Here is a 22,687-nt window from a genome sequence, read left to right on the forward strand (position 1 = left end):
CTTGAAGGTCCCTAATGTTTCCGACTCAACTATTTCCACAGGCAGTGCATTCCATGCCCCCACTACTCTCTGGGTAAAGAACCTCCCTCTGATATCCCTCCTATATCTTCCACCTTTCACCTTAAATTTATGTCCCCTTGTAATGGTGTGTTCCACCCGGGGAAAAAGTCTCTGACTGTCTACTCTATCTATTCCCCTGATCATCTTATAAACCTCTATCAAGTCGCCCCTCATCCTTCTCCACTCTAATGAGAAAAGGCCTAGCACCCTCAACCTTTCCTTGTAAGACCTACTCTCCATTCCAGGCAACATCCTGGTAAATCTTCTTTGCACCTTTTCCAGAGCTTCCACATCCTTCCTAAAATGAGGCGACCAGAACTGTACACAGTACTCCAAATGTGGCCTTACCAAAGTTTTGTACAGCTGCATCATCACCTCACTGCTCTTAAATTCAATCCCTCTGTTAATGAACGCGAGCACACCATAGGCCTTCTTCACAGCTCTATCCACTTGAGTGGCAACTTTCAAAGATGTATGAACATAGACCCCAAGATCTCTCTGCTCCTCCACATTGCCAAGAACTCTACCGTTAACCCTGTATTCCGCATTCATATTTGTCCCTCCAAAAATGGACAACCTCACACTTTTCAGGGTTAAGCTCCATCTGCCACTTCTCAGCCCAGCTCTGCATCCTATCTATGTCTCTTTGCAGCCGACAACAGCCCTCCTTACTATCCACAACTCCACCAATCTTCGTATCGTCTGCAAATTTACTGACCCACCCTTCAACTCCCTCATCCAAGTCATTAATGAAAATCACAAACAGCAGAGGACCCAGAACTGATCCCTGCGGTACACCACTGGTAACTGGGATCCAGGCTGAATATTTGCCATCCACCACCACTCTCTGACTTCTATCGGTTAGCCAGTTCGTTATCCAACTGGCCAAATTTCCCACTATCCCATGCCTCCTTACTTTGTGCAGAAGCCTACCATGGGGAACTTTATCAAATGCCTTACTAAAATCCATGTACACTACATCCACTGCTTTACCTTCATCCACATGCTTGGTCACCTCCTCAAAGAATTCAATAAGATTTGTAAGGCAAGACCTACCCCTCACAAATCCGTGCTGACTATCCCTAATCAAGCAGTGTCTTTCCAGATGCTCAGAAATCCTATCCTTCAGTACCCTTTCCATTACTTTGCCTACCACCGAAGTAAGACTAACTGGCCTGTAATTCCCCGGGTTATCCCTAGTTCCTTTTTTGAACAGGGGCACGACATTCGCCACTCTCCAACCCCCTGGTACCACCCCTGTTGACAGTGAGGACGAAAAGATAATTGCCAACGGCTCTGCAATTTCATCTCTTGCTTCCCATAGAATCCTTGGATATATCCCGTCAGGCCCGGGGGACTTGTCTATCCTCAAGTTTTTAACCCTACTTAGGGAATCAGCCCACAGCCCCTCCTCAATCTCCTCCCCCAGCTCCTCTTCCCATTTACCTTTCAGCTCCTCTACCAAAGCCTCCCCCTCTTCTTTCATCTCCTGGTATATCGCCGACACCTTGCCCTCCCCGACCCATACGCCCAAAATCACCCTGTCTTGAATCCCCTGTGCCGGGAGCAGCGGGAATTCCCTCACCTGCCACCTCACAAACGCCCTCACTTGCATGTACCTGAAGGCATTACCAGGGGGTAGTCCAAATTTCTCCTCCAGCGCCCCTAAGCTCGCAAAAGTCCCATCGATGAACAGGTCCCCCATTCTTCTAATCCCTGCCCGATGCCAGCTCTGAAACCCCCCGTCCATCCTTCCTGGGCCAAACCGACGATTATCCCTAATCGGGGACCACACCGAGGCTCCCATCGCTCCCCTGTGTCGTCTCCACTGCCCCCAGATCTTTAGTGTTGCCGCCACCACCGGGCTCGTGGTGTACCTTGTCGGCGAGAGTGGCAGCGGTGCCGTCACCGGCGCCCCCAGGCTCGTTCCTTTGCAGGACGCCATCTCCAACCTCTTCCACGCCGCCCCCTCTCCCTCCATCACCCACTTACGGATCATCGCCACGTTGGCTGCCCAGTAGTAGCCACCCAAATTCGGCAACGCCAACCCTCCTCTATCTCTGCTACGCTCCAGGAACCCCCTCCTTACCCTCGGGCTCTTGCTCGCCCACACAAATCCCATAATGCTCCTGCTTACCCTCTTAAAGAAGGCCTTGGTAATCACAATTGGGAGGCATTGGAATACAAAAAGAAACCTCAGGTGGACCACCATTTTAATCGACTGTACCCTGCCCGCCAGCAAGAGTGGCAGCATGTCCCACCTTTTAAAATTCTCCTCCATCTGATCCACCAGCCGCGTCAAATTAAGTTTGTGCAGTGCCCCCCAGCTCCTAGCTACCTGGATCCCCAAGTATCGAAAGCTCCTTTCCGCCCTCCTCAACGGTAGGTCGTCTATCCCTCTTCCCTGATCCCCCGGATGCACCACAAAGAGCTCACTCTTTCCCACATTGAGCTTATAGCCCGAGAAGTCTCCAAACTCCCTTAGGATCTGCATGACTTCAACCATCCCCTCCACTGGATCCGCCACATACAGCAACAGGTCGTCTGCGTACAGCGACACTCGATGTTCCTCTCCCCCTCGGACCACCCCCTTCCATGTTCCTCTCCCCCTCGGACCACCCCCTTCCATGTTCCTCTCCCCCTCGGACCACCCCCTTCCATTTCCCCGACTCCCTTAACGCCATGGCCAAAGGTTCAATTGCTAGTGCAAACAGCAGAGGGGACAGAGGGACCCCTGCCTCGTCCCTCGATACAGCCGGAAATACTCCGACCTCTGCCGGTTCGTGAACACACTCGCCACCGGGGCTTTATACAGGAGCTTAACCCAACTGATAAACCCTCCCCCGAACCCAAACCTACGCAGCACCTCCCAGAGGTACTCCCACTCTACTCTGTCAAAGGCCTTCTCCGCGTCCATGGCTGTCACTATCTCCGCTTCTCCCTCCACCGATGGCATCATTATCACATTTAGGAGCCTTTGCACATTAGTATTTAACTGCCTACCCTTTATGAATCCCCTCTGGTCCTCGTGAATCACCCCCGGGACACAGTCCTCAATCCTCATGGCCAACATTTTTGCCAGCAACTTAGCATCTACGTTGAGAAGCGAGATCGGTCTATACGACCCGCATTGCAGTGGGTCCTTATCCCGCTTCAAGATCAAAGAGATCGTCGCCTCCGACATTGTCGGGGGCAGGGTCCCCCCCTCCCTTGCTTCATTGAAGGTCCTTACCAGCAACGGGGCTAACAGGTCGACATACTTCCTATAAAACTCCACCGGGAACCCATCCGGCCCCGGGGCCTTCCCTGCCTGCATGCTCCCCAGTCCTTTAACCAGCTCCTCCACCCCAATTGGCGCCCCCAAACCAGCCACCTCCTGCTCCTCCACCCTCGGGAACCTCAGTTGGTCCAAGAATCGTCGCATCCCCTCTTTTCCCCCTGGGGGCTGGGACCTATATAGCTCCTCGTAAAAGGCCTTTAATGCCTCATTCACTTTCACCGCACTCCGCACCGTAGTTCCCCTAGCATCCTTGACTCCACCTATTTCCCTCGCTGCCGTTCTCTTACGGAGCTGATGTGCCAGCATCCGACTCGCCTTCTCCCCATATTCATACGTCGCCCCCAGTGCCTTCCTCCACTGTGCCTCTGCCTTCCCTGTGGTCAACAGGTCGAACTCCGTCTGGAGACTTCGTCTCTCCCTGAGTAGTCCCTCATCAGGAGCCTCTGCATATCTCCTGTCCACCCTTAAAATCTCCCCCACTAACCTCTCCCTTTCTCTGCCCTCTCTCTTCACCCTATGATCCCTGATGGAGATTAACTCTCCCCTGACCACCACCTTCAGCGCCTCCCATACTACTCCCACCTGCACCTCCCCATTGTCGTTGGCCTCCAGGTACCTTTCGATGCACCCTCCCACACACTTCCTCGTCTGCCAGCAGTCCCACATCCAACCGCCACAACGGGCATTGGTCCCTCTCCTCCCCCAGCTCTAGCTCCACCCAATGCGGGGCGTGGTCTGAAATGGCTATGGCCAAATACTCCGTTCCCTCCACTTTTGGGATCAATGCCCTACCCAGAACAAAAAAAGTCTATCTGGGAGTAGGCCTTATGTACATGGGAGAAAAAAGAAAATGCTCTGGCCAGAGGCCTGGCAAAACAATCCCCACCCATTATCAAGCTCCCTACCTCCAAGTCTGGAATACGCCCCAACACCCGTTTCATAAATCCAGCATCGTCCCAGTTCGGGGCGTATACATTTACCAATACCACCTCCGTCCCCTGCAACCTCCCGCTCACCATCACGTATCGGCCTCCATTGTCCGCTACTATATTTTTGGCCTCAAACGCCACCCGCTTCCCCACCAGTATTGCCACCCCTCTATTCTTCGCATCCAGCCCCGAATGGAACACCTGTCCTACCCATCCCTTTCTTAACCTGACCTGATCTGCCACCTTCAGATGTGTCTCCTGAAGCATGACCACGTCTGCCTTCAGTCCCTTTAGGTGCGCGAACACTCGGGCCCTCTTAACCGGCCCATTTAGGCGCCTCTCATTCCACATGATCAGCCGGATTGGGAAACCCCCGCCCTGACCACCTCTTCCATCTTCAGTTCCCCCTCGGCCAGTGCAGCAGCAACCCTATTGTCCCCCCCCCCCCCCCGCTAGTTCCACATCTAGCTCTTTTGCTCCCCCCATACTACTTCCATAAGTCAGCTGACTTCTGCTGACCCCGGCTTCCCCCGCCTTCCCGTTGATCTCCCCCGTGTGGGAGTCTCTCCTCCTCCTTACCTTCCTCCATCCCCCCCCGCCTAGCGCGGGAAAAAGCCTGCGCTTTCCTGAGCCAGCCCCGCCCCCTGTGGCGCAGCTCCTGTTGTGGACATTATCCCAGTTCCCCCATCCCCGAGTCTCACCTCCCTCCAGCACCGACGCCCACATTCCCCATTATCTCGTCAACAGAAAAAAAAAGAATTTTAACCAGAACTCTACCCACATCCCCATCCATCATCCCTCCCATGAAGCATTCTTTACCCATATTTACAACCCCGTGTACAGCCAACATCCCCTCCACAACCACAGCCCGTCAGTTCGAGTCCAATTTTTCCGTTTGGATAAAGGTCCAAGCCTCTTCTGGCGTTTCAAAATAATGGTGTCGCTCCTGATAAGTGACCCACAGTCACGCAGGCTGCAGCATGCCAAACCTGACTCTTTTTTTTTTTGTGCAGCACCGCCTTGGCCCGGTTGAAGCCAGCTCTCCTCCTTGCCACCTCCGCGCTCCAATCCTGGTAGACTCGGATCACCGCATTCTCCCATCTACTGCTCCGCACCTTCTTGGCCCATCTCAAAACACTTTCTTTGTCCGTGAAGCGATGGAACCTTGTCACTATCGCCCTTGGCGGCTCGTCAGCCTTGGGCCTCCTCGCCAGGACCCGGTGAGCCCCTTCCAGCTCCAGGGGGCTCGGAGAGGCCTCCGCACCCATCAGCGAATGGAGCATCGTACTCGCGTACGCCCTGGCTTCAGCTCCCTTCACTCCTTCGGGGAGACCCAGAATCCGGAGATTCTTCCTCCTCGACCTGTTCTCCAGGACCTCGAGTCTCTCGGCCCACCTCCTGTGCACCGCCTCGTGCACCTCCATCTTTACCGCCAAGCCCAGGATCTTGTCCTCGTTCTCATTCGTTTTATCCCTCACCTCGCGGAGCTCCACCGCCTGGGCCTTCTGGGTCTCCTTCAGCCCCTCGATCGCCAACAGCATCGGCGCCAGCACCTCTTTAAGCTCCTCTACACATCGCTTGAGGAACTCCTGCTGGTCCGGCCCCCATGCTGCTCGATCTCCACCCTCCGCCATCTTGTTTTTTTCCCCTCGCTTTTGCCGCTGCCCCAGAGCCTCTTTCTTCGACGTTGCACCGCTAATCTCCGCCATACAACGTAAGGGGGGACCTTTCTTCACCTTCCCACACTGGATTTAATAAAAAAACATTTCCGTTGGGGCTCCTCTGGAGAGCCCGAAAGTCCGTTATCGCGGGAGCTGCCGAAATGTGCGGCTTAGCTTCGCATCGCCGCAACCGGAAGTCTTGAGTATAAAATCTGGCATGTCATGCTGCAGTTGTATAGAACCTTGGTACGGCCGCACTTGGAAGATTGCGCACAATTCTGGTCGCCACACTACCAAAAGGATGTGGAGGCTTTGGAGAGGGTGCAGAAGAGATTTTTTAGGATGTTGCCTGGTCTGGAGCGTGTTAGCTATACGGAGAGGCTGAATAGACTCAGACTGTTTTCATTAGAAAACGGAGATTGAGGGGTGACCTGATAAGAGGCATGGGTAGAGTGGATGGGCAGGCACTCTTTCTCAGGGTGGTGGGGTCAAGTCACCAGTGGGCACAGGGTTTAAGGTCTGTGGGGCAAAGTTTAGAGATGATGTGCGAGGCAGGTTTTTTACGCAGAGGGTGGTGAGTGTCTGGAACGTGTTTTCGGGGAGGTTGCGGAAGCAGATGTAGTAATGGCATTCAAAAGGCATCTTGACAAATACATGGATAGGATGGGTATAGAGGGATATGGCACAGGGATGTGCTGAGGCTTTTGGCCAAGAGTGGTATCATGACTGGTAAAGGCTTGAAGGGCCTGTTCCTGTGCTGTATTGTTCTTTGCTCTAACCTCACTAGTCGCTGCCTGCCATTTGGAAAAAGGCCTGTTAATTCCTACTTTGTTTTCTGTCTGCCAACCAGTTTTCTACCCATCTCAATACCATCTCTTACCCCACGGTAGCACAGTGGTTAGCACTGTTGCTTCACAGTGCGGGGGACCTGTGTTTGATTCCCAGCTAGGGTCAGTCTGTGCGGAGTCTGCACGTTCTCCCTGTGTCTGCATGGGTTTCCTCCAGGTGCTCCGGTTTCCTTCCACATTCTTGAAAGTCTGCTTGTTAGGTGAATTGGACATTCTGAATTCTCCTTCAAACTGGTGCCGTAGTGTGGCGACTAGGGGCTTTTCACAGTAACTTTATTGCAGTGTTAATGTAAGCCTACTTGTGACACTTATGAAGATTATTATGTGCTTTAATTTTACATACTAATCTCTTGTGGATCCAAATAAACCACACCTACTGGCGTTCCCTCATCAACTTTACTAGTTACATCCTTGAAGAATTTGAGTAGAATTGTCGAGCATGATTTCACTTTCATAAATCCATGCTGATGTTTCGATCCTGCCACTGTTTTCCAAGTGCTGTGCCGTAAAATCTTTGATGGTGGATTCTCGAATTTTCCCCACTACTGATGTCAGCCTTATTGGTCTATAATTCCCTGTTTTCTATCTACTGCCATTTTTGAATAGTGGAGCTACATTAGCAATCTTCCGATCTGTAGGAACTATAATCTTGGAAGATGACCATCAATGCATCCGCTATTTCTAGAGCCACTTCCTCCGAATTCTGGGATATAAATTATCAGACCCTGGGCACTTATCAGCCTTCAATCCCATCAAATTCAACTGAAAGCAATGTAAATTCCTGCATGTGTACTATCTCACCTATTTCAACCCTTGCACTGAATTGTCACTTTTTGTGACATCCAATACTGGATGAACAAATATTTGCTCCGATTAAATATTGTGAAGACTGAAGCCATTGTTCTTGGTCCCGGCCACAAACTCCATTCTTTAATGACGAACTCTGTCTCTCCACTGGCAACAATGTGAGCCTTAATCAGAGAATGTTGGATAAACTCAGCAGGTCTGGCAGCATCTGTGGAGAAATGAAAATGAAATGAAAATCGCTTATTGTCACAAGTAGGCCTCAAATGAAGTTACTGTGAAAAGCCCCTAGTCGCCACATTCCGACGCCTGTTCGGGGAGGCTGGTACGGGAAGAGAGAGAAACAGAGTTAATGTTTCAAGTCCGTATGACTCTTCAGAACTGAAGACGGGTCTTGAAACATTACCTCTGTTTCTTTCTCCACAGATGCTGCCAGACCTGCTGAGTTTATCCAACATTTTCTGTTTTTTATTTCAGATTTCCAGCATCCACGGTATTTAGCTTTGATTTGAGGCTTAATCACAATTGTTCACAACCTTTTGTTCACAACTTTTGAACACATCCACGGCAGCAAATTTCCACCTCTAACGATGCTCAACCGTTCCACATCTTGGCTCATCTGCTGCTGAAACCCTTATCCATACCCTTCGACTTATCTAGACTCCGCTATTTCAATGGTTCGCTGCCCATGTTCTACCCTGATAAACTCTGCGTTTTGTGTCTGATCTCATACCAAGTCCCCTTAATCTTTCGCCCCTGTACTCCCTGACCCCTCCCTGACCTATGTTGGCTTCTGGATAAGTTACACCTTGAATTTATTTTTTAAATTCTTATCCTTGTTGCAATATTCCCCAGCCTCCCTAGCCTCCAAGATACCTAAACACCTCTAATTCTAAAGTTTAAAAAAAAAATGTTGGAAATACTCAACAGACTAGGAAACGTTTGTAAAGAGAAAAACAGGCGTAATATTTCAGGTCCGTGACCGTCAAATTGTAGCGCCTTGAGCATCCTATTCATCATTGGCAATTGTGCCTTCAGCTGACTAGGTCCTAAGCTCTGGAACTCCCTCTCATTTTAAGCTGTTCCTTAAAACCTACCTCTGACCAGGGTGTGAGCACGGTGGCACAGTGGTTAGCATTGCTCCTCACGGCGCCGAGGTCCCAGGTTCGATCCCGTCTCTGGGTCACTGTCCGTGTGGAGTTTGCACATTCTCCCCGTGTTTGCGTGGGTTTCGCTCCTGCAACCCAAAGATGTACAGGGTAGGTGGATTGGCCACGCTAAATTGCCCCTTAATTGGAAAAAATGAATTGGGTACTCTAAATTTAAAAAAAAAAATGTTAAAGAAAAAGAAAACCTACCTCTGACAACAGTCCTGTGAAGTGTCTTGGGGCACACTTTGTATGAAAGGTATTATCTAAATATGCAAGTTTATTGTATTGCAGACTTTAATAAATTAGGATGGGTTTCTATAGGAGTGTGCAGCACTTTGGGGATCTCCCCCACCAAATTTGAAAGGCAGCTACAAGTAATGGCACATTTCAATGCCATAATGTTGTTCCAGTGCAGTTTGTGATCTGTTGTTTTTTATTTGTCTAGTACACTGCACCCTCAGTTCATACAACTAAGCTATCTTTTGTTTTAATAAAAATTTCGAGCACCCAATTCTTTTTTCCAATTCTGCACATCTTTTTGGATTGTGAGGCTGAGACCCACACTGACACGGGGAGAATGTGGGTTGTGGGGGTGAGACACACACATACAAAGGGAGAATGTGGGGGTGAGATCCACAGACACGGGGAGAATGTGCAAACTCCACACGGACAGTGACCCGGGACTGGATTAAACCCGGGTCCTCAGAACCGTGAGGCAGCAGTGCTAACCCTGTGCCACTGTGTTGCTCCGTCAACTAAGATATCTTGATTTGTCATTTTCACAGCTTCACATGTTCTGTACATCTGTTCTGATCAGCTCATCTGGCCACAGGCAGTTCAGTTTTCTAGGTCCATGTCTTTGTGTGAGTTTATTTCCCTGCATCATCTGACCATCCCACCTAATTGAGTCAAAGTAAATGATTGCTTGAGGCATTTTTGGCTAATCGAACCAAAGATTGAGCTGGGGTGCCCCCTGCTGTTTGACTAATGGAAGTATTTGAATACAAGCAAAATTTACATAAAATTGGTTTCAACAGTCGTTGAAAGGTAAGAGCATGTTAATGTGGAAAACAACATTTTATGTGATCTTCAAGGGACTGTTGACTTCAGAATCATAGAATTTACAGTGCAGAATGAGGCCAATGAGGCCATTCGACCCATCGAGTCTGTACTGTCCCTTGGAACAAGCACCCTACTTAAGCCCATGCCTGCACTCTATCCCCGTAACCCAGTATCCCCACCCAACCTTTTTTGGAAACTAAGGAACAACTTGTATGGCCAATCCATCTAACCTGCACATCTTTGGACTGTGGGAGGAAACACACACAGGCACGGGGAGAGCGTGCAAACTCCACAGTCACCCAAGGTCGGAATCGAACTTGGGACCCTGAAGTTGAGGTAGCAGTGCTAACCACTGTACCACCATGCTGCCCATACTTGTATATACTGCCTGCATTTTATTGCATGAATGGCTTTTGAATTTTTTTTAGTAACGTGTTTTTTTAAACGTGGAGAATTTCCTTGCAGCTATTTCACACTTTAGTTGAGGTATCTAGTATTGGTTTCTCTGCTTTGGTTTCTAGGTTCAGATGGATCCCTCTGGAACGTTTGTAGCCACTAGTTGTTCTGACAAAAGTATTTCCATCTTCGACTTCTACACTGGAGAATGTGTAGCCAGCATGTTTGGGCATTCAGGTTTGGCAACCTATAAACAAGAATTATTTAATTTTAAAAATTTATCTTCTGTGTTGGATTTTTTTCTCGGTATTCGTTCCTTGAACCCAGTAACTAAAATTGGCCTGCCCAGGGAGTGAGTACGTCTTTTTGTTGGTCGCATGCCATCCCTGAAAGTGGAACTGGAAACGATGTTTCTACGCTCTTCCAGTTTTTTAAGCTATTACAATTTCCAAAAAGTGCTGGTGGTGTGTGATGCTGCAGAAGATGTTTTTGAACCAGCTGACAAAGCTGCAGCTACGGATGGGCTGTTAAAAGCATCTGTGGTCAAACAGGGAGGCTCTACATTGTGGTCAAAACCTTCCTGTCCAGCTCCAGAAGACTTTCTTGAAAGCACAAAGGTGGCACGGTTTTTATTTTCAAATTTAAGTTTCCCCTGTAAATATTTCACATAGTGGCTTCACTTTATTCACGTGTGTATCCTTATTATTTGTCAAGACTACCTTAGTCGGCGCTAAATGTACTGGAAATCTCATGGTTGGCACTCATTGATACTTACAGGAGAGTTGAGGGCATTTATTTTATTGTGGAAGAACGTGCTTTTTTTCCTTCCGTATTTATTGAATGTTCTCCAGTGTTGTACTCACCACTCTGAGACATGGCTGATTTTTCCGGACATGCATTTTAAAAGGGATTGTCCGAGATCGCACGCAGCGAGGATAATTGAAATGTTGTTGGTGAACTCTTTGCCAACCAGCACCTTGAAATGGTGCCGCCCTTTAGGCACAGCCCTTTATGCCCCTCATTTTCTTACCTTGACTGGCTGCCCCAACCGCACTCAGAACCCTAGGCCCTCCCACTTCACTACTCCATGCCCATGACCCCAGCCTCTGCCATCTCTTGGATACCTCTTCCATTCTTTCTTCACTCCTCCTATCTCCCAGTTGCACTCCATGTGTCCCCACCCCCACTACTGACCCATCTTTGCTGCAGCTCAGCCTCCATGCAAATGTCGTTCTCCTGCTCCCATGCTGTAGAGTTGAATGACATAATTGTACAATGCAGACTGGATCGCGCCATCTTAAACCAATGTGAACTGAGGGCACCGTGATTCTCGTGCACTGCTGACTTTAACGTAAAGTCTCAACTTCAAGATAATGAGTATTAATGGAATGCAAAGTTATGAGAAGTATGAACCAGCCATAGGCTAGTGTGAGACTCAACACACCATTTATTTTCATCTCTGTATCTCATCCCACCATAGGGAAATCAATATTTTGCATCCTGTCTAATTCAGTCTCGTCTCTCCCCCACCACACACAATTCATAGTTACCTAATCAGTAAATGTGAGCATTTTGAATAATGAGATTCTTCAAGGTTGTGGGATAGATTCAAAATAAAATCTAGTTGTATAGCTGAATTTTTCTGCATATTTTTACACATTCATTTTCACAAGAATCTGCACGTTGCTAAGTATTGTGATTTAGTGTTTAAAAATGGCAAACTCCATATAAATATTAACAAATATGATATTTGGGACTTCCGGTGGTGGTCATGAATGAGCACATTAGGTGGCTGCTGCCCAAGGGGGGAGGGGGAGGGATGATTTACATATGGTTCTTGATCTCAAGGTAGATCGGTCGTACCCGAAGTTCCTAACGGTGTTGGTAATGGCGAGGGGATTGTTGGGGTTTATGTAGCGAATGGGATGGGTGGATCTGTGGCAGTTTGGGAGGCCGAGGGCAAAGGAATTTTCGTTGTTTTCGTCTGTACACTGGGTGTTTTATTTTGTGCCTGACAAGACGTTGCTGATGGGGGTCGTTGGGACGGAATATTCGGCGTTCGTGGTGTCCGATCACGAGCCGCATCTGGTAGACCTGCGTGTGGAAAGAGGGGGTCACCAGCAGCCACAGTAGAGGCTAGATGTGGAGCCGTTGGCTGATAAGGGGATCTGCGAAATGAGGGGTGGCTATACAAAACTATGTGGAGCTAAATAGGACGGACGAGGTTTCCGCCTCCGTAGTGTGGGAAGTACTGAAGGCGGTGATCAGAGGGGAATTTATTTCAATCCAGGCGCATATAGAGAAAGGGGAGCATCAAAGATTAGTGGAGGCCATTTTGGAGGTGGATCGGAGGTACTTGGCAGCCCCTGAGGAGGCGCAGCTGAAGGAGCGGAAGAAGCTCCAGATGGAGTATGAGCCTATGTCTATGGGGAAGGCAGTGGGTTGGATCAGGGCCGATGTATGAGGATACTTGTGCATCAGTTGAGGCGGTAGATGGCGGCAAGGGAAATTAGTCGGATGAAAGATTTGGCGGGGGTGAGGTAGTCACTGAGTCGGGAGAGGTTAGCAGGGTTTTTGAGGCCTTTTACCCAAGGTTGTACAGCTCGGGGTGGTTGGATAGACTGGAATTACCGGAAGGGGAAGATGCAAGGGTTGGTGCCCTGATCGGACTGGGGGAAGTAATTGGGTGCATGGGTTCCATGGAGTCCTGGAAGGCCCGGGGTCCAGACGGGTTCAGAGTTTTATAAAAAGTTTGGCACTGAATTGGGACCCCTACTAGTCAAGATGTATAATGAGTTGGTCAGTAAGGGGAGACTTATTTTTAAAATGGATTAGGACCCTGAGGAATGTGGATCGTATCGCCCGATATCGATGTTAAATGTGGATGCAAAATTGTTGCCAAATGTGCTGGCAATGTGTAGAGGTCTGTGTGCCGGCGGTGATGGGGTTCGTGAAGGGGTGGCAGCTGTCAGCGAACATTAGAAGGCTATTCAATGTGATCCTGATGACTCCAGGGGGCCAGGAAATGGAGGCGATAGTGTCTTTGGATGCGGAGAAAGCGTTTGACCAGGTTGAGTGGGCCTATTTCCTTTTTGAGGTGTTGGGACAGTTTGGGTTTGGGCAGGAATTCTTAGATTGGGTTAGGTTGTTGTATAGGGCTCCTACGGCGTGTACGAACAACGTTAATTCTGGGTATTATGGTCTGCACCGGGGAACGTGGTGGGGTTAGGATAGGGACCTGTTTGTGGTGTGGGGGGGGGGGATGTTTGAAGAGTTGGGAGAGTTTGAGGTGGGGTTCCAACTACCGAGACAGAACAGGTTTTCATATCTGCAAGTCAGGCACTTTTTTTTTTTGTTAGGGAAGGAGTTGGACAAGTTCCCGAAACTACCAGCCCCGGCGCTGCAAGATAAGATTTTGTCTGAGGACGAGATTCAAATTCCTAGGTGTACACATCACCAACAATCTCTCCTGTCCATCAACGCCGACGCTGTGACCAAGAAAGCACAACAGCGCCTATGCTTCCTCAGGAAACTAAGCAAATTCGGCATGTCCACATTGACTCTTGCCAATTTTTACCGATGCACATAGAAAGCATCCTATCTGGCTGGCTTGGTGTGGCAACTGTCCTGCTCCTCCTCCCCCCTCCTCCTCCCCCCTCCTCATCCCCCCCCCCCCCCCATCCTCCTCCCTCCTCCTCCTCCTCCCTTCTCCTCCTCCTCCCTCCCTCCTCCTCCTCTTCTCTCCCCCCCCCCCCCCTCGTTTACATATTTTATCCTGAGAAATCCAGCATTGTTCAAGTATTGAAGTCCAGAGTCAGAATTTTCCAGCCATTCACGCTAGTGGGATATTCCAGTCCTGCCGATGTTATTCTGGTGGTGAGGGCTGCATTCAGCGGGAATCACCATTGACAACAGCAGGACCAGAAGACCCCACCGCTGGCTCATGGCAGGCCTTCACCATGAGACATACGGCGGGTTATGTAGAAAATCCTGCCCCAGATCCATAACTAAGTGGTGTTGTCTTGCAGATTGTAAAGATGGTGCCGCATTTTGAACTCTGATAGAATTGTGTTAAAAATGAATAAAATTCAAGGAGCAATTTGTGAATTTCTGCACTGAACTTTAATGTGATGTCTCTGGATCTCCAGAAACCACAAACTGTTGCATGTAGTTTGAATTCAGTAATGATGCAGATGCATTGCAAAAAAATGTATAAATGATTGTAAAACGAATTTTCATTTTATTCCATCCTAGAAATTGTAACAGGCATGAAATTTAGCAATGACTGCAAGTATCTAATCACAGTTTCAGGAGACAGGTGAGTACTTTCTCCTGGGCTACCTGGCATTTACTTTCGGGAGGCAATCCAGGTGACATGTTTTGGTTGTAAATAGCTATTGAAAGGCCCTAATCTTTGTTTGTAGGCCAACAAGTCAAGCGCACGTGCAATGTGTAACTTCTTCCACAGCCACTCAACAATAACCTGACAACTGGGAGGCTGACGTGCTGGTTTAAGTCGTGGCATGTTTCCACTGTGAAATATGTGACTGAGAAAAACACATCCCCCCCCTGCCTTTTATTTTACCTCCATCATTAATCTGTCACGCTGATATAGTCTTCATCACATTGGGAAGCAAAATTCTGTCTTATTCTGTAGCTATTCAAATGACAATATTACTGAGGATTGTGTAGTGCCATTAACATATGAGCTTCCATTTGTCATAGCCATTATCACTATTCCTCTGGATCCTCTCATTCTTCTTCTTCTCAACTACTAAGTGTATTTATCATAGTTCTTGCATGTCAGACTGAATTTCTGTTCCATACAAATGTTATGAAGAAAATTAACTTTCATTACCGCCTCGCAACTCAATATTGTGACACTTTCTAATCTTGACTGCAATATTGTTAAAGCAATAATTGGCTACTTTTACTGAATATTCCAGGATTTTTCTAATTCAATTTTCCAACCCACAGTTGCATTTTCATGTGGCGCTTGGACTCTCAGTTAACAAATTGCATGAGACATCGCCTCTCTGAAATTAAACAGATTGCTAAAAAGGACAAGACCCCACCAACCAAGGCACCTGCACCAATCAGGTATATTTATTAGAACTGCTCATACTTCAGATACTGGCATTAAAAAAATCGGACAGCTTTTTTTTATTTACAAGTCCTTATTTCAAGATACAAAATTTGATAACCCAGTCCTGTAGCACGCAGTGCAACAAGTTCCCAAACACTTGCAGATACCTAATGCTGATTAAGCCCCACCTGGAATTTTGGGTATAATTCTGGGGGTAGACAGGAAAAACTTGTTTCCCCTCGCTTGGGGATTAATTATCAGCAGGGAAAGACTTGAGGTAAATCATAGAATTTACAGTGCAGAAGGAGGCCATTCAGCCCATCGAGTCTGCACTGGCTCTTGGAAAGAGCACCCTACCCAAGGTTAACACCTCCACCCTATCCCCATAACCCAGCAACCACCCAACACTTAAGGCAATTTTGGACACTAAGGGCAATTTATCATGGCCAATCCACCTAACCTGCACATCTTTGGACTGTGGGAGGAAACCGGAACACCCGGAGGAAACCCACGCACACACGGGGAGGATGTGCAGACTCCGCACAGACAGTGACCCAAGCCGGAATCGAACCTGTGACCCTGGAGCTGTGAAGCAACTGTGCTATCCACAATGCTACCGTGCTGCCCATAGGTGATTGGTAGAATGATAGAGGGGACATAAGGAAAAATGTTTTCATCCAGAGGGCAGGTGTCTGGAATTCACTGCATCGTGGCGGTTGAGGCTGAAATGTTCATCTCATTTAAAAGGTTCCTGCAACTGTAACCTGCATGGCTAAGGACCAGTTGCTGAAAAATGGGATTAAATTTAGCTAGTTTCTTTTGGCCAGTGCAGACACGGTGGGCTGAATGGCCTCTTTCCATATGGTAACTTTTCTATGTTCTATTTTATCTTCATTCTAATCTAAGTGCTTGTGGTCCATGTGACTTAGCAACTTCCAGCTTCTTTGCTGTGTTTCTGCTTCACATTTACACCCACCCCAGATAAATCTTGATGCACTTCTCTCTGATTAGTCTGTGACCGTTTAAAGTTGGGGAAGAATGCAAGCGTGGGGCCAAGAGACCTAAATGTTCTATTCTGATTTGCCACAACCCCATTGCTATTTTGCCACCCGCTTTGGGTGATCTGGTCTACCAGGAATCTTGCACTGCCGGACAACTCCCAGCAGCTTAAATTGGGTGGAAAACTTACAGCTATTTCAAATCATAGAACCTCTACAATGCAGAAGGAGACCATTCAGCCTATCGAGCCTGCACCAACCTTTTGATAGACCACCCTATCTAGGTCCAACCCCCACTCTATTCCTGCACTCCACCCTAAGGGGCAATTTTTATCATGGCCAATCCACCTAACCTGAACATCGTTGGACTGTGGGAGAAAAAGGGATCACCCGGAAGAAACCCACGCAGACACAAAGAGAATGTACAAACTCCACACAATCACCTGAAGTCGGAATCAAACCTGGGTCCCTGGTGCTGTGAGGCAGCAGTGCTTACCATCCGAAGACTTTCTGACCTTCTAGACTACAGATTAGTGTGAGTTCTATTTCATGATCTGCACAAGTGATTTGAATTGGCCCTGGAAGGGCAACCTTGCCTACAATATAAACATATTGAATTGAGATGTTATCTGAGGTATGTATCCATGTATTTATTGGTGTGGGTTCAATCCGATCTCGGTGACAAAAGTAAAAAAGGCTTGTTTATATAGTGCCTTTCATGACCTCTGGATATTCCAATGCACTTTACAATCAATCGAGTATTCTTAAGGCATAGCCACTGTTTTAATGCAGCCAATTTGTGCATAACAATCTCCCACAAACACCATTGTGATAATCAGGTATCATGTTTATGATGCTTGGAGGATTAAGACACTACCAGGGAGAACTGTCTCCTTAAAAAAATGTTATAGATTCACTTGTTTCACCTGAGAGGACATATGAGGTCTCAATGTAAGATCTTGCCTGAAAGACAAAACCTTCATCTGTGTGGAACACCAAAGTGTCAATCTTGGTTTTATTCTCCAGTCTTCAGTGTGTGTTAGGCAAAGTTGCTACCCACTGAGGAATAGCTGACAGAGTTAGGACTCTGAACTACATACTGCACACATGGTGCTTTGGTATTCTCCATATGCCACCATGTGCATTTGCATAGCTGTATACAAAGTGTGGCATTTGGGCCTTTTATGGACTGCCCTGTTGTTACAAATTTATAAAATTAGTAAATCCCACGTGGAGGTGGCATGGTGGCACAGTGCTTAGCATTGCTGCATCACAGTGCCAGGGACCCGGGTTCAATTCCGTCCTTGTCCACCACTATTCACATAATGGTAGAGTGGGAGATATGCAGTGTCATGAGAATGTCGCTTTAAGAAATGTTTGGCTGCTCATATTACTGCAGTGATGTCAGAGTGTGGGTGGAGCTCCACCCAATCAGCTTTTTACTTTCGTTTTTGAGCAGGCTGTAGGGTGTTTTAGTTTCGTTTTCAGATCTGGATAGCTGCAGTCACAGTCAAGGTGTATGAATCTCTCTCTAATCTAAATACTAAATCGATCCTGGTGATTTAAAACTAAGAACAGTAATTACTTTAACCTAATGTGCTTCTGTTGAAAGGTGTTTCTTCTGTCTTCTGGATGTTGTTTGGGAAGTTATTAAGCATTACTTAGTGTTGGGGATTGCATCTGAATTAATGGTTGCTAAGATGTTCACTGTTTTTAAAAAAAAAATAAATGGTTAACTTGAGTTCATAGGAGTGACTTCCAGTTGCGGCTATGCTGTGCTAAGTCGCACGTTCGGCAGCTCCCGCCAGAAACGGACTTTTGGGCTCTTTTTAGGGGCCCCAGCGGCATGTTCGATGGTTCCCAGTGTGGGAAGGTGACTGTACGATTTCCCCGGCACTATGGATTGGACCAGGAGTGGAGCGGTGAAAAAAGTAATTCTGGTGCAGCGCAAAGTGCGAGGGAGGAAAGCCAAGATGGCGGCGGGTGGAGACCAGGCAGCCTGGGCGCACTGGTCGCAAGAGCAGCTGGAGTTTCTCAAGCGCTGCTTCACGGAATTGAAAGCCGAGCTGCTGGAGCCGATGCAGGCTTCGATCGACAAGCTGGCCGAGACCCAGAAGGCCCAAGGGGCCGCGATCTGGGAGGTGCGGCAGAAGGCCTCAGAGAATGAGGACGAGATATTGGGCCTGGCGGTGAAGGTCGAGGCACTGCATAAGAAATGGCAGGAGAAGTTCGAGGACATGGAGAATCGGTCGAGGAGGAAGAATCTGCGGATTCTGGGTCTCCCGGAGGGAGTGGAGGGGTCGGATGCTGGAGCATATGTGGTCACGATGCTAAACACGTTGATTGGCGCGGGTGCCTTCCCGAGGCCCCTGGAGCTGGATGGGGCCCACCGAGTCCTGGTGAGGAGGCCCAAGTCTAACGAGCCGCCGCGTGCGGTATTGGTGCGGTTCCACCGCTTGGTGGACAGGGAGTGTGTCCGAAGATGGGCAAAAAAGGAGCAGAGCAGCAGGTGGGAGAATGCAGAGGTCCGTATATACCAGGACTGGAGCGCGGAGGTGGCCAAGAAGAGGGCCGGGTACAATCGGGCTAAGGCGGTTCTGCATCGGAAGGGGGTGAAATTCGGAATGCTGCAGCCGGGGTGACTGTGGGTCATGTTTAAGGACCGACACCATTACTTTGAGATGCCGGAAGATGCGTGGACCTTTATTCAGGCCCAAAAGTTGGACACGGACTAAGGGTCGGTTGTGAGGGGAGGTCGCGGGGGGTTACTGTGAGAGTGTGGGCGTTGGTGGTTGGAAGGACGGGGCCCCGTTGGGGGGAGGGGAGATGGGAGGCCGAGGTGGGGGAGCTGGGATAAGGCCGCAAAAGGGAGCTGCGCCAGAGAGGACTGGGCCGGTTTGATGGAAAGCGCGGGCTTTTTCCTGTGCTAGGGAAGGAAGGGGGCAGGGCCGGGGGGGGGGGGGGGGGCGGTGTTGGAGAGGAGCGCCCGCTGATGGACAGGAGAGGGGAGAAACTACCACACTGGGGGGGGGGGGGGTCGATGGAGTGGCCGGGGTCAGCAGGAGTCAGCTACTTACGGGTGTGCTATGGGGGGAGCAACGCAGCTAGGGGCGGACCTGGCTGGGGCGGAGGGAAACTGGGTTGCTGCTGCATTGGCCAAAGGGGAGCTGGAGCTCGGAGAGAAAGTGGGGGCGGGGGTCTGCCACTGGGGGGAATGGAGAGTGCGGGAGGCGCAGGCACGTGGCTGGCCTAGAAAACGGGATGGCTAATCGGGGGGGGCGGGAAGCCCCCTGATCCGGCTGATAACTTTGGAATGTGTGAGGCCTGAACGGGCCGGTCAAGAGGGCCTGTGTGTTCGCGCACCTGAAGGGACTGCAGGCCGATGTGGTTATGCTCCAGGAGACGCATTTGAGGGTGGCAGATCAGGTTAGGCTGAGAAAGGGGTGGGTAGGGCAGGTTTTCCACTCTGGGTTGGACGCAAAGAATCGAGGGGTGGCGATTTTGGTGGGGCAGAGGGTGTCGTTTGAGGCGCTGAACATCGTGGCAGACAATGGAGGGAGGTATGTGATGGTGAGTGGTAAGCTGCAGGGGGTGCGGGTGGTATTAGTGAATGTATATGCCCCAAATTGGGACGATGCCGGATTTATGCAGCGCATGTTGAGTCGGATTCCGGACTTGGAGGCAGGGAGCTTGATAATGGGGGTGGACGGGACTTCAACACGGTACTGGATCCAGCATTGGACCGCTCCAGGTCCAGGACGGGTAAGAGGCCGGCGGCGGCCAAGGTGCTGAGGGGGTTTATGGACCAGATGGGAGGAGTGGACCCATGGAGGTTTGTCAGACCGGAGGCCAGGGAATTTTATTTTTCCCACGTCCATAAAGCCTACTCCCGGATAGATGTCTTCGTTATGAGCAGGGCACTAATCCAGAGGGTGGAGGACACGGAGTATTCGGCCATAGCCATCTCAGACCATGCCCCGCATTGGGTGGAGCTGGAGGAGAGGGACCAGCGCCTGCTGTGGCGCCTGCATGTGGGCTTGCTGGCGCTGATCTTGAAGCGGGAAAAGGACCCATTACAGTGTGGGTCGTATAGGCCAATCTCTCTCCTCAACGTGGACGCGAAGGTGTTGGCTACCAGAATTGAGGACTGTGTCCCGGGGGTGATTCATGAGGACCAGACGGGTTTTGTTAAGGGAATGCAGCTGAATGCCAATGTGCGGAGGCTCCTTAACGTAATCATGATGCCTGCAGTGGAGGGGGAAGCGGAGATAGTGGTGGCGATGGATGCGGGAAGGCCTTCGATAGGGTGGAGTGAGTTACCTCTGGGAAGTGTTGAGGAGGTTTGGGTTCGGGGAGGGGTTCATTAGTTGGGTTAGGCTACTTTACGAAGCCCCGGTGGCGAGTGTGGCCACTAATCGGAGGAGGACGGGATACTTTTGTCTGTACCGGGGGACGAGGCAGGGGTGCACCTTATCCCCCTTGCTATTTGGATTGGCAATTGAGCCTTTGGCTATGGCTCTAAGGGAGTCCAGGAACTGGAGGGGGCTGGTCCGGGGTGGGGGGGAGAACACCGGGTTTCGTTGTATGCCGATGACCTGTTAACTGTATGTGGCGGACCCAGTGGAAGGGATGTCGGAGGTGATGCGGATCCTTGGGGAGTATGGGGACTTTTCCGGGTATAAGCTGAACTTGGGGAAGAGTGAGCTCTTCGTGGTACACCCAGGGGACCAGGGAAGGGGGATAGACGAGCTTCCACTGAAGAGGGCGGAAAGGAGTTTTCGGTACCTGGGGATCCAGGTGGCTAGGAGTTGGGGGACCCTACACATGCTCAACTTGACGAGGCTGGTGGAGCAGATGGAGGAGGAATTTAAAAGGTGGGATATGCTGCCACTCTCCCTGGCGGGTAGGGTACAGTCGGTGAAGATGCTCCCGAGGTTCCTTTTTATATTCCAGTGCCTCCCCATCCTGATCCCGAAGGCCTTTTTTAAGCGGGTCAGTAGGAGCATCATGGGATTTGTGTGGGCGAAAAAGACCCCGAGGGTGAGAAGGGTGTTTCTGGAGCGGAGTAGGGATGGAGGAGGGTTAGCGTTACCTAATCTGTGTGGGTATTACTGGGCTGCCAATGTGGCGATGATATGCAAGTGGGTAATGGGAGGGGGGAGGGGGCGGCGTGGAAGAGGCTGGAGATGGCGTCCTGTGTGGGCACGAGTCTGGAAGCGCTGGTGAAAGCACTGCTGCAGCTCCTGACGACTAGGTACACCATGAGTCCGGTGGTGGCGGCGACTTTGAAAATTTTGGGGCAGTGGAGGCGCCACAGGGGTGAGGTAGAGGCTTCGGTGTGGTCCCCGATCCGGGAGAACCATTGGTTCGTCCCGGGGAGAATGGATAGAGGGTTCCTGAGGTGGCACAGGGCAGGAATTAGAACGATGGGGCACCTGTTTTTAGGTGGGACGTTTGCGAGCCTTGGGGCGCTGGAGGAAAAATTCGGGCTTCCCCCTGGAAATGCCTTAAGGTACATGCAGGTAAGGGCGTTTGTAAGACGGCAGGTGAGGGAGTTCCCGCTGCTTCCAGCACTCAGGATCCAGGATAGGGTGCTCTCGGGGGTGTGGGTTGGAGAGGGCAGGGTCTCGGCGATCTACCAGGAGATGCAGGAGAAGGAGCAGACCTCGGTGGAGGAGCTAAAGGGTAAATGGGAGGAGGAGCTTGGGGAGGAGATAGACGAGGGTGCGTGGGTGGACACCTTGGGTAGAGTTAGTTCTTCCTCCTCTTGCGCCAGGCTTAGCCTGATACAATTTAAGGTTCTTCACAGTGTGCATATGACAGGGGTGAGGCTGAGCAGGTTCTTTGGGGTGGAAGACGGGTGTGGGAGGTGCTCAGGGAGCCCAGCAAATCACACCCACATGTTCTGGGCGTGCCCGGCGCTGGCTGGATTCTGGAGGGGTATTGCAAGGATGGTGTCTAAGGTGGTGAACACCCGGGTTAAGCCGAGCTGGGGGTTAGCACTATTTGGGGTATCGGACGAGCCGGGAGTGCAGGAGGCGAAAGAGGCCGGTATTCTGGCCTTTGCGGCCCTGGTAGCCCGGCGGAGGATTCTGCTGCAGTGGAAGGATGAGAGGCCCCCGAGCGTGGAAGCCTGGATCAGCGACATGGCAGGGTTCATTAAATTGGAGAGGGTAAAATTTGCCTTGAGAGGATCTGTGCAAGGGTTCTTCAGGCGGTGGCAACCGTTTCTAGCGGAGCGTTAGGAGGTAGTCAACAGCAGCAGCAACCCGGTGAGGGTTTGTGTTTTCTACTGTGTTTATTATTGCTTAATGGGGGGTTTGTATATTGGGGAACTTCGTGATGTAGTTGTAAGATGTTTGTTTGTGTTCTTTGTTTTTCTTTTTTCTGTAAGGGTTTGTTCAAAGTATGT

At 49.9% G+C, this 22,687-nt stretch overlaps 1 protein-coding gene across 1 annotated transcript in view; it reads left to right on the forward strand.

Moving 5' to 3' along the window:
* The window catches only part of LOC140402477 (mitogen-activated protein kinase-binding protein 1-like), a 128,654-nt gene that overhangs the window by 44,774 nt on the left and 61,193 nt on the right, over positions 1-22,687 (forward strand). Inside the window, exons 16-18 of the mRNA XM_072490293.1 lie at positions 10,317-10,428; positions 14,446-14,509; positions 15,169-15,291. Of these exons, the coding sequence (XP_072346394.1) occupies positions 10,317-10,428; positions 14,446-14,509; positions 15,169-15,291 (299 nt within the window). The remainder of the gene's footprint in view (positions 1-10,316; positions 10,429-14,445; positions 14,510-15,168; positions 15,292-22,687) is intronic.

Source organism: Scyliorhinus torazame, chromosome 25, assembly GCF_047496885.1.
Source record: "Scyliorhinus torazame isolate Kashiwa2021f chromosome 25, sScyTor2.1, whole genome shotgun sequence".
In the NCBI taxonomy this organism is placed as follows: Eukaryota; Metazoa; Chordata; class Chondrichthyes; order Carcharhiniformes; family Scyliorhinidae; genus Scyliorhinus; species Scyliorhinus torazame.